Source organism: Homarus americanus, unplaced genomic scaffold (assembly GCF_018991925.1).
Source record: "Homarus americanus isolate GMGI-L3 unplaced genomic scaffold, GMGI_Hamer_2.0 scaffold10468, whole genome shotgun sequence".
NCBI lineage: Eukaryota > Metazoa > Arthropoda > Malacostraca > Decapoda > Nephropidae > Homarus > Homarus americanus.
This window is the reverse complement of record NW_024752221.1, coordinates 1-12,272: the sequence shown is the minus strand read 5'-3', so window position 1 is coordinate 12,272 and position 12,272 is coordinate 1. Positions and strand designations below refer to the sequence as shown.

Below are 12,272 nucleotides of genomic sequence, written 5' to 3'. Positions count from 1 at the left end.
ACCTATTAAAACGTCAGTTAGTGAAATAAAACTGTGGTTTTCATGAGTTCACTAAACCCGTACAAGGTGCTTTAGTGTACCAGTCCAATTTAGGAATGTGTAGGCCCTCTCTTTCATATATACCAACCATTAATATATCCCCGACTATATAAAATATCCTGTGGAAAATTTGTTTAAATGCATTTCATTTCGTACCAGAGAAAACATGCAATTTGGAAACCCCGAAGCTCAGTCCTTTTTCTTGTCTCAATAAATATGCGTTTCCTGGCTTCCCTGGGCAAGATTAATGGCCGGCCAACTCAAAACACTTAATTGAAACTCGTATCTTTACCGCCAAGTTACCTGGTAGTGGTCGTGGTCAGTTGTCATAAGTGCGTTATAAGGTGTTTATCGGCTTGGTGCCTGACGCTGACACAACACATTTCTCTTTAACTGACAAGTAATGAAAGGTTAGGAAAAGCATGCTGTTCATATTGTTATTACTAGTACTACTACAACTATTGCTACTATTACTACAGCTACTTTACTACTATTGCTCCTGCTACAATTACTACGACTACTGCTACCACTTTTAACGATTACAACTACTGTTGCTACAAATACTACACCTATTGATACGGCCACTACTATCACGGCAACAAAGACTACTACTACTACTACTACTAATTCCACTATTGTAATTGTCGTGCATGTCATTACAGGCAACATCGAGTAAGTCTCAACGAACATATCTTTATTCCCTTCATCAGTGAGGTGGCAAGAATGTTGTGATGGAAATGAATGTCTGTCAGTCAGTCTAAGACAGCCGGAGGTGAGTAAACCAGTGGAAAGTTGAGGATTTCCTGTAGGACTGACGTTGGCTGGTTGTTGGAAGTTAGACCCGAGGTCAAGATATGTCAGATCTAGTGACACATTTCACCAGTGGTCTTTCTATCAAAGCGGGAATTGCTTCAAAGTGAGGCTGGTCCTTTTTATGTAACTAAAAGTGGTTCCTGCAGGCATGACGGCACGTAAGCAGGTAAGCTGATGTGTGTGTGTGTTCAGGCAGTACGTGGAAAGTAGAGCATACAGGAATATAGATAGATGTGTGAACTCTCTCTCTCTCTCTCTCTCTCTCTCTCTCTCTCTCGTGAACCTCGTCTAGGGACCAGGAGTTTCACCATCGTGCAACGGTGTTAATTTAAACCCGAATGTGTTTGTTTTTTCCGAATGGGAGTCTGGTATGTACAGGACAATCACTGCCGCAATTGAACCCCCCTTCCACCTTCCCTCCCCTTCCACCTTCCCTCCCCTTCCACCTCCCCTCCCCTTACCCCCTATCCTCGCCCACCACCATAGCTTTTAGCTCGTTTTCTCTTTCTGTTTTCAGTAAAATTTGTAAACTTGAAAACTAATTTTAGAGAAATATTGAGGTTTTGAGGGGTTTGGGGGAATGGAGAGAGAGAGAGAGAGAGACTTCTTCCGGGACTGCCAAGACAGCAATCAGTAATATTGTCAATGGTTGCTGAATTATAATGATGAGAGCCAGGCAAAACCTTAAGGCCATAATTTTTGTTTTTCACAGGCATAACCCTTCTATTCTAGGCCTAATGATAAAACTTTGAATAAGTTAGTATCAACATAAAAACAATACTGTAACAAACTTCTAAGCCATTGCATAATTTTTTGTCCTGCAGATTGATCCTGTAACACTTGGACCTCATTTTCCAGTTACCCTGCAATGGAACTTGTTGTAGCTTATCTGCATGATCGAGCTTTACGACGTGAACGAAGGTATCGGGACCCTTTGGATCCCATAAATATAAGCGATGAAAATCTAATTAGATATTATAGGTTTCCTCGATGTGAAATTCTAAGACTGTGTGAAGAGTTAGATCCATTTTTAAGGCGTAGAACGAGAAGATCTCATGCTGTTCCCATACACACGCAAGTGTTAGTTGCTTTAAGATTTTACGCCAGTGGAACCTTTCAACATGTACTTGGTGATACAGTTGGTCTTACCCAAGCTAGTGTCAGTAGAATTATTAGAGATGTGACCCAAATTCTCACAGAAAGGGCAAGATTTGAAATAAAGATGCCAACAGGTAATGTACAAATAGCAAGAACTGTGCAAGGTTTTGCCAGAATAAGAAACCTTCCAAGAGTCATTGGTGCAATTGATGGAACACACATACCCATAAAAGCCCCAATTGAAAATGAAGGAACATATGTAAACAGGAAGCGATACCACTCTCTCAATGTACAAGTAGTATGTAATGCCGATGGGTTGATCACAAACTACAGCACCAAGTATCCAGGTTGTAAACATGACGCCTTCATCTGGGCCAACTGCTTACTTCGCCGTCGCTTTGAGGCTGGTGATTTTGGTGATAATTATTTGATTGGTAAGTTTAAATGGCACGGTTAAGATTTTTCCTATTTCAGCTAATCAATGTGACTAGGTGGAACATAGGCTCTAATGCTAGGAGGACCTTACTTAACTGCCCAGTACATGATAAATCATTCATTTGTTGAATTAAGGAACGGTACACTTTTACAGCTATGTTTAACCGTGCATATCGACTAAGTTTGACATCACTGACCTTATAAACCTATGCTGAACCTAATAACTTTCCCTAAACCAAGCTATGACACTTGACGGCACATACATTATTAGTGGCCCACACCTAATATCTTTATTTGTCTTACAGTTGGTTGTTGAAAAATGGTTAAAATATTTGTGCTATATTGCTATTTTTATATGGAAGCAAATACATTATGCCTCATTGTTTGGTAATGCAGCTATATAGTTTATATGTTTTTTGCTTATAGGTACAAGAGTGGGCTGAGGGATTAATTCCCCCAAGGGCATTGTAATTTTTTTTTATTATATTTCTTATTGGGCTGTACATTTGTCTTTATTTTTTAATCACTCCTGTTATTCCAGGTGACAGTGGGTACCCATTAGAGGCATTCCTCATGACACCATTCAGAAACCCCTCAACCCCTGGAGAAGTTAGGTATAACAACAGCCATACCAAAACCCGCGTAGTTGTAGTGCAAACTTTTGGTGTCCTAAAATCACGATTTAGATGCCTTCACCGTTCTGGTGGATCACTTCAATACGATCCTTCCAAATGTGCCAAAATTGTAAATGCATGTTTCCTTCTTCACAATTATTGTTTAATGAGAAGGGTACCACTTCCCCACGACATGGTCGACGATGATGGAGAGAGTGACAATCCAGCTGTAGCAGGGACAGGCCAAGCAGTCAGAGCCAATGTAGTCCGTAATTGGTTTACTTGATGAATTAAAATCAAATATCAATTCACCAATACATTTTTCCTCTATGTTTAAATAGTATTTTTTAGTGCAGTATACAGAGGTAATGCGAATAAAGCGTACATTGATTTAACTTTTATTTTCAATATACTGTACATAATAAAATAAACTTCTTTATAGAAATTAAATGCCTTTCTCTTACCTTAATAGTATATGTACTATATCCTTGAACATATTTGATTCCAATACAGTATACTTTTAATACTACTAAATACCAAAGGCACTAAAGTTTGTGAAACAAAAAATCCTTAAATAAAACATATTTGAGAAATTGAAACAATAAAAAAATATTGCTACTGTTTGCATCTTAAACTACACAATTTGACATGGGTCACCACATCGTTGTGAAATAATAATACAACTACTGTTATTTGTTGCCATTTTTTAGATTTAAGAATGGAATACAGTATAATTTTCATGTCTAGAATTACCTGCATCAATACCCGTAAATTAAAAGAAACTTATAACCCAATACTGTGCTACTATAAGTAATAAAGAAAAAAATAGAATACAGTACTCTTTGCTTGTTAAGCTATAAAATGTAACATGAGACAGCACATCCTTATGAAAGAACCAATGCAACAACTTGCGCTTTGGAGACTAATGTGTGTTAAATAGCAGCGATTACAGTAGGCTGTTGGTGAATTTGCACCATTATTTCTGTTTCAACCTACTTGAATCATACTTCGCAAACTACAAACTAATAAATAAAACTCGTTGAACTGGAAATTGACTACGTCTTACAAAATAAAGGAACCTTTAAAAAATAAAAATAAGTACATGAGCCTCTTTTCAAACATATAATTTTGAGTGTGGTAGGAACTTTTACCCAAAACTTGGGTAAACATTACCCGTAGTAGCACTGCAACACATGTTATTAGTTGACAAATGTGTGTCTTTCACTTAACTTCGTGATTTTAATGAACTTATGGAGAGCTAAATATTCCTGTTACATTTTCATGACTAGTATAGGCTGCAAGTGAAAGTTACACAATTTTTTAACATGCCGTCTTCCTTCATAACAATCACTCAAAGGAAAATTTATAATAAGTGTTTGATGACTTTTCAACTACGCTATTATCACATTTACCAAAAGTAAAGGACTTACCTAAGTAAACAACTACATATACACATACCATAAACACAGCATCATTGGATAGGATTTTTCGACTGCATAACTCTTGCAATGCATAGCATTGCAGATGCAATGCACTCGGTGTTCGCTACAAGCTGTAAAAAACTGTCCCTCATTTGTGTTTGAACACGAAGCATCTCTCGAAGAAGATCTTCATCTTTTCGGGCAGAAGAGGTTCGTGGCCTCCTGCCACTTCTGATCGTACTTGGCATTGGAGATGAACCCATTTCATCAGTGGAATCACCAGTTACAGTTGACCTAACAGCTGTGGCAGAAGGGGTACTAGACCTACTTCGCTGTTCCGTGGTAGCAGCAATAGGTTGACGAGTATTGCTTGAACTACATGTTTCTACCTCATATGTTCCGGATGATGAAATTCCAGGAATGTTTGTAGGTGCTGAAGTTTCAGGTTCTAAATGCACAATGGGTACTGTGATATCATGTTCCTGTATATCCTCATTCAGAATGAGGGTTATAGAATCATCTTTCTCTTGAACGGGCCGAAACATAAATTCCTCTCGGAAACAACTACCGGTAGCTGTAAACCTAGCTCCTGAGGGTCCGGGGGTTGGTTCTCTTTCTTCTTCTGGAAAGAAATGTAGTATAATAGGTTGATTGAAGTCTATGTTAAGAGTATAATTAAAATATTACACTGTATTTCCAAATATACAAAAGCTTTTAGGAAAAATAATGGTTTGAAAAATAGTGTTGACCATCTAAATATATTTGTTTAAAATATTTTTAAATCTAAATATCAACTAGGCGTTAAATTTCTTATATTTGCACTTCTCAATTTTGTCCATTAACATACGAGTTATAACAACATTTAATATATAACTTAGGGAAGCAATAAACAAGCTAGAAATGAAACCAACTTACTAGTGTTGTTATTTTTCAAAATTATATAAAAAATCAGTATACTGTACAGTATTTCCAAATCAAGATGTGAAAAAATGTCTCCAAAAGTGTTTTTTAAATAAAAAGAAGGACAGAAAAGAACAAAATATATATCAGGGGGTTGGAAAAGTATTTTGACTGAATTACCATTAATAGGTTCTTCACTTTCAACATCCCCTGGAATCCTTGTATAGAGGCTGGATCTAATAGTTGAAGAATTGCTTCTTCAATTGCAGTGTATGTAATTTCAATTTGGGGGCCGCCACCTTGAAGAGAAAATATAAATAATAACTGTCTTACTGTGAGCTGTGGTTACATACACTATACGCTAACTATGTTATATTTGGCAGAAATCATAGTTACAAAGGAATCTACTGAAATAGTTCCAAACATTATAACCTAACCTATCATTGTAGCTGTAGCCACAAAAATTCTCCTTTATCTATGTCAAAAGTTAATTAGATTTAATGTAACAAACAATAAATGGTAAAATAAGTCAAAAAAAATAGTCGCAGCCAGAAATTTTCAACCTGTATTAGTTGTAAACTCATAGGATCGAACATCCTTGCCTATAAGCCTAACAAAGTAAAATTTACATATTAATGTATATCAAATATGAATATAAATCTATTGATGAATGAAAATTAACGACATAAAAAAAGGAATTCTATGGCAACTTATACATTATGACCTTCATTACCGTCGGAAATAACGTAATTATTAATATGTAGTTTATAACAGTAACCAAACCTACCTAACCTAGCTTCCTTTACCAACGGGAGGCCTCCGCCGCCCTGCCACACAAACTCATATTAACTATCTCTGTTCCACGTCAGTTGCGACAAAATGACAAGTGTGTCTTAAAATTGTGTAATCTAGATGATAGGTATAATAAGAAAATCCAAAAGTTGTGGGGAAATTATTAACAGTAGTACAGACTTCCCTGACTACCGGGTGGGAAGATATTGGAAGCATAATGTGTTGTCTAATGGTAGACCCAGCTGCCATATGGCATCACGAAAATTAGGAGCAAGTCTAAGGTTGCTGATCTGACTAAATGTGTCATTTACACACAATTGCAGGGTCGCAATTGTTTCTCGTAATATCGACAACACAACATACATACTGTATAGTGATTCTCACTTTTTGTGTTTTCATTTCGGTATTTATGGTTATTTGTTATTAATATTATTATTTATAAAGAGGTATTTTTATTAATAGTACTAAAGAATTATTATTACAGGCCCCGAAGTGGGTCCGTGACTGTGCCTGGGTTGGTTAATCCACGTAAAAAGAAAAAAAAAATTTAGGTTGAACGGTAAAGTTTTTACTATTTACTCACACGGAAAACTTCGAAGAGCGATATTTCTTTTAATGAATGTGCTCATATAAGGAAAATATGTGTATTCATTCACGATGGAGAGCCACCACACTACTTACTTCCTTGAGTTTACAAACACGTAAAATCGTACCAAGCCTCAGAAAAACCATAGTTAAGTTTGTTTCATATTGTCAATCAATAACCACGCTAACACTATTATGACTTACCTGTTCCACCAGCATATTTCTTATCTTGTGCTGCTTTTTTCTTAACGCTAACACGAAGATCAGAAAACTTCCACCGAATTTCAGTAACATTGCGGGTGACTCTACCAACAGCATTCACCGCATTTAACACTTCACCCCAGGCTGGTTTTTGAGTTGAAGTGTACAACTACTTGAGTCCAACTTCCCTAAAATCATTTCTTTTCGTTTGGCTACCTCAGTCACAAGAGCGTATACTTCAGCCTCACTGAAATTAGGCCGTCTCATCTTGGCTGGTGGTCCTTCCATGTTTACAAAATAATATTACGTGCGTCGCTCTCAGCTGATTTCTCCTTCTCTTGTGATTGGTTGATGATTTTGTTAACTGAGCGTTGATTGGCCAACTAGCATCTACACTGACATCTACCGTCCGACAAGAGAACTTAATTTACAGGGTAAACACTAGAGTTACGAGAACTTACGGAAGTCTTACGGAACCATAATTAAATTTTGAGTATGCTAAATTTATGGTACTGTAAGGCTTCCACAATATATGGTACTGTATCATGCTGAAAAACGTAACTTATGAGGTGTTTTGAGTATCCGGCCCGAGGTCGGGCCCGCAGGGGGAAATCGAGCGAGAATGAAGAAGTGTTGGGAAGAGGTGCGTGAAGAGGAAGAAGTGTTGGGAAGAGGTGCGTGAAGAGGAAGAAGTGCTGGGAAGTGGTGCGTGAAGAGGAAGAAGTGCTGGGAAGTGGTGCGTGAAGAGGAAGAAGTGCTGGGAAGTGGTGCGAAGAGGAAGAAGTGCTGGGAAGTGGTGCGTGAAGAGGAAGAAGTGCTGGGAAGTGGTGCGTAAAGGGGATGAAGTGCTGGGAAGAAGTACGTGAAGAGGAAGAAGTGCTGGGAAGTGGTGCGTAAAGGGGAAGAAGTGCTGGGAAGTGGTGCTGAAGAGGAAGAAGTGTTAGGAAGTGGTGCGTGAAGAGGAAGAAGTGTTGGGAAGAAGTACGTGAAGAGGAAGAAGTGCTGGGAAGTGGTGCGTGAAGAGGAAGAAGTGTTAGGAAGTGGTGCGTGCAAGTAACTAGGTGTTAGGCAGTGTTACTAGTCACACAACCTCTGCCACTAGCAACACAGCCTCTGCTAGTCAACACAGCACACTAGCACACAGCCTCTGCCACTAGTCAACAGCACAGCACAGTCTCTGCCACTAGTCAACAACACAGCACACAGCCTCTGCCACTAGTCAACACACAGCACAGCCTCTGCCACTAGTCAACACAGCACACAGCCTCTGCCACTAGTCAACACAGCACACAGCCTCTGCCACTAATCAACCACATCACACAGCCTCTGCCACTAGTCAACACAGCACACAGCCTCTGCCACTAGTCAACACAACCCAAAACTTCTGCCACTAGTCAACACATCACACAGCCTCTGCCACTAGTCAACACAGCACACAGCCTCTGCCACTAATCACCACATCACACAGCCTCTGCCACTAGTCAACACAGCACACAGCCTCTGCCACTAGTCAGCAGCACACAGCCTCTCTACCACTAGTCAACACAGCACACAGCCTCTACCCGCTAATCAACACATCGCACAGCCTCTGCCTTTAGTCCTTACAGCACACAGCCTCTGCCACTAGTCAACACATCACACAGCCTCTGCCACTAGTCAACACAAACCCAAAACTTCTGCCACTAGTCAACACATCACACAGCCTCTGCCACTAGTCAACACAAACCCAAAACTTCTGCCACTAGTCAACACAGCACACAGCCTCTGCCACTAGTCAACACAAACCCAAAACTTCTGCCACAACCAGTATCAACACAGTTCACACTTCCCCTGGGGACTAACTATCACCGCTATACTTGTTGCCTGTCGGAGTGGTGGGGTGGGGGGGGGGATGGGGGAGATAGGGGAGAGAAATGGGGAGATAGGGGAGAGAAATGGGAGAGCTAGGGGGAAATCTACCTTATCCATCTCTTTCACCAAGCAAACTGGTCCTGTCACAATATTGTATGTAAATTCGCTACGGACGCTTATTGTGTTCGTTCTTGGGCCGCCTGTAAATATGGATAAGATTAACTACCTACTTTGTCTGTCTGTCTGAGTGTCATTTATCTCTCCTTGTCTCCTCAGTTTCTCCATTACACGTCTCTCTCAGAAAAACAAAAACACTCTTTATTCTAATGTATTCTATTTTTTCTTTTGCTTATTTATTGATGAGGTTTTGTAAGGTGGAAAAATGAGTGTTCTCTATCTCTGACTCTTAATCTCTTTCTCTCTGTCTGATTCTCTCTCTCAGTCTGCCTATTGTCTAACCTTATATTGTAGACTCTCTCTCTCACTCTCTCTCTCTCTCACTCTCTCTCTCTCTCTTGCTCTCTCTCACTCAGTTGGTGTTTGTCCTCATTTGACCCGAGTACATCAACGCAGTTTGTGATCTCGTTAAACATCCTCGTTATCCTGTTCGTTATAGAGCTGCCCTTCCATCTCTCGGGACCGGAGATTGCGTTATGGGAGTCTTCATTGATCGCATGACGTCTGAAATCTCGTTAACCTCCCTCGTTCAGCATTTCGTCATGGCATGGTACCCGAGATGGCAGTGTATGTTAAACGAGAGAGAGAGAGAGAGAGAGAGAGAGAGAGAGAGTCAATAAATAAGACATTAAACGAGACAGAATGACGTCATACATTACCATTGGCCGACTGTGATACTGAGATAAACACTGTCCACTGATTGGCTGTTTCTGCACGTCAAGTTCTTACCTCAAATGAGAAGACAAATGAATTTAGTTACGAGCTAAAAATTGGGTGAAACATAACTAACATTATACTAGGAACACGTAATAAATGTTTAATTGGTCTTACACTTATTTACAAATCCTGCTGTACCCAATTAAGATTATATGAGTGAATTCCAGCTACGACTAAGATTAAGAGGAGAAAATCTTGTAAGATGATTTTTTTTTCTTAATCATCTGTGTATTTACATTTCCCATACACACAGGTCACCTGGGCGTTAAATTAAGCAGTGCATAAAAAAAATGATTTTTAAGGTACATATGTAAATGAAAAATTACGTAAAAGGAAACAAGTAGAATTTATCATTATATCAGTTTACTTAATTACATGGTACTATTACTGAACTCTATTATATAATTCATTTGTATATTAATTATCTCTGGACTAATTCATTTAGATAGAATCCACAAGAATAGGGCAGGGTATCAGGAATGGGTATAAGGGAGGGTAAGAGGAAAGGGTATCAGGGGGAGAGTAGGAGGGAAGACAAGAGGAAGGGTATCCGGGAAGGAATGAGGGAGGGTATGAGGGAGGGTATGAGGGAGGGTATGAGGGAGGGTATGAGGGAGGGTATGAGAGGTATTATTTTCACCAAAAGTATGAAAATTCTGCACCACCACCATTTATCGCCTCCTAACCCCCCCCCCAGAATTTTGGAGAGGAGAGACACACACCCACAACAGATTCTGTTTTGATCTGAATATTTAAACCCCATGAGTCCTAGACTTAGTTATGGTAAAAGTTCAAGACACAACAAATTACTTTAATACTTGATTCTGCGCGAAACAAAAATTCTTCACTAAAAAGGTTGATTGTGTAAAGTTTCAGAATTATACATGAACCAGAAATTGCATCATGTGGATCTTAAGCCATCATATATTTTTCCTTATTTTTTAAGACAGTTTATGAAACCGTATACGCTCATAATGATTAGTCACATTGGTTCTCAAATACACACTCTCTCTCTCTCTTGTACGTACGTGTCTGTGTATGCATGATTACCTTTAAAAAATGATGTCCTTCCACAAACGATAATAAATGACTCCCGTATATGACCCTTTGAACAAGACACGCTGCTGTGTAACTTCTTAATAATAACCCGCTCCACACTTTATATTCACCCCCCTTCCTCTCCTCATCTGTTTTCCTAACCCTCATCTTGTCCAAAGTTGGGTTTCCTAAGGACACATTTTCGTACATTTTAACTCATCCCATGGAGGACGGAACACCTCCCAGGTTCGCCACGTCTCTCTCTGCCAGCCCCTAGATCTGTACCGGGCGTCTCACGGGCGACTGGACTTAAGCATGCCCATAGTGATGGAGTGATAGCTGCTGTTTGGTCGGTGTTTGTCAGGTATTGGTTGTATATGTGATGAATAATAGCTGTGGTTATTATTATTATACTTTCTTTTTAGTTGTGGGAGGGATAAGTGTGTTAGGTCGCTTGATTTTGGTCTCAACTTTGTCAGTGACGTTACGTGGACTCGGGGGGAGGGGGGTCGCTTGCTTAATTATACACTACCTGCAAGCACCCAAAAATGTAGCTTATTACAACGCTAAGTGCTCGTTAACTTAATGCTGGAGCTGAAAGAGAAATACGACATTAATATTGAAGGTGTTAAAGATTAGGACGATAATTTGCTTTGGGGTGGAATTGGGGAGTGAAGTCGATATTAATAATAATTATAATGATAAAAAATGCAATACTATGACTACTACTACTAATAATAATAATAATAATAATAATCATCATCATCTCTGGGTATAGTAATGGTAATAATAGTGTGTAATTAATCACAAGAATTAGTTACATATAGCGATGAGTTCGTTTGTAATTATATAGACCCTTTAACACACAAACAAATGGTAGTTGAAATTGTGTGCACTAAGAGGAGGTCCGTGCCTGAGTACACCACACTACCACGGCACTGTACGTGCTGACAGATCACAACTGATATTTACATTTAAATGAACTTTGCATAAAAATACTGAATGGGAACCTGACATGCACGTCCAGCCATTGTTGTTGTGACATGATTTATGTGGATTATTTTTCAATGTTGTTAAAGCGTTTATTTATCTACAGTGTGCCGGGGGGGGGGAGGAGGGGGTCACTCCTTGTATGTTTGTTTGGAATTAAATTATCTTAAGACGGATTTCAACGGCTAACATCAAAGTTAGATTATAGGTTAGATTATATATTCGTCGATATTTAATATAATTTTGAAGAAGGTTGCAATAAAGTGAACTGGATAGATGTAATAAAACTTGGTAGGTGGGTGTAATGCTGCTGAATTAAGAAGTGATAAAGGCTATGTGAGTATATATGAAAGGCTCTAGGTCACGGCTCTAGGTCACGGGACTAGGTTTACGGTTTTAGTTCACGGCTCTAGGTCACGGCTCTAGGTCACGGGACTAGGTTTACGGTTTTAGTTCACGGGTCTAGGTCACGGCTCTAGGTCACGGGACTAGGTTTACGGTTTTAGTTCACGGGTCTAGGTCACGGCTCTAGGTCACGGGACTAGGTTTACGGTTTTAGTTCACGGCTCTAGGTCACGGGACTAGGTTCACGGCTCTAGGT

At 39.3% G+C, this 12,272-nt stretch overlaps 2 protein-coding genes across 2 annotated transcripts; one reads left to right on the top strand and one right to left on the bottom strand.

Moving 5' to 3' along the window:
• Window positions 1-1,536: 1,536 nt before the first annotated feature.
• LOC121854991 (putative nuclease HARBI1) lies at window positions 1,537-3,449 on the top strand. Its single transcript, XM_042349808.1, has 2 exons — window positions 1,537-2,384; window positions 2,927-3,449. Exons 1-2 carry the CDS (start codon window positions 1,721-1,723, stop codon window positions 3,283-3,285), a joined length of 1,023 nt encoding a protein of 340 aa, XP_042205742.1. The 5' UTR covers window positions 1,537-1,720; the 3' UTR covers window positions 3,286-3,449.
• Window positions 3,386-7,067, bottom strand: LOC121854992 (the record flags this gene model as incomplete). Its single annotated transcript, XM_042349810.1, has 2 exons — window positions 3,386-5,042; window positions 6,902-7,067. Coding segments are annotated over 2 exons (738 nt in total), but the record flags the coding sequence as incomplete, so codon positions are not given.
• Window positions 7,068-12,272: the final 5,205 nt, after the last annotated feature.

What these genes read in the sequence shown, in the direction of transcription:
- LOC121854991 (XM_042349808.1), top strand. Translation starts at nt 1,721, where the DNA reads ATGGAACTTGTTGTAGCTTATCTGCATGATCGAGCTTTACGACGTGAA. An exon ending in TGGTGATAATTATTTGATTG is followed by an intron (nt 2,385 to 2,926) that starts GTAAGTTTAAAT and finishes CTGTTATTCCAG; the next exon opens with GTGACAGTGGGTACCCATTA.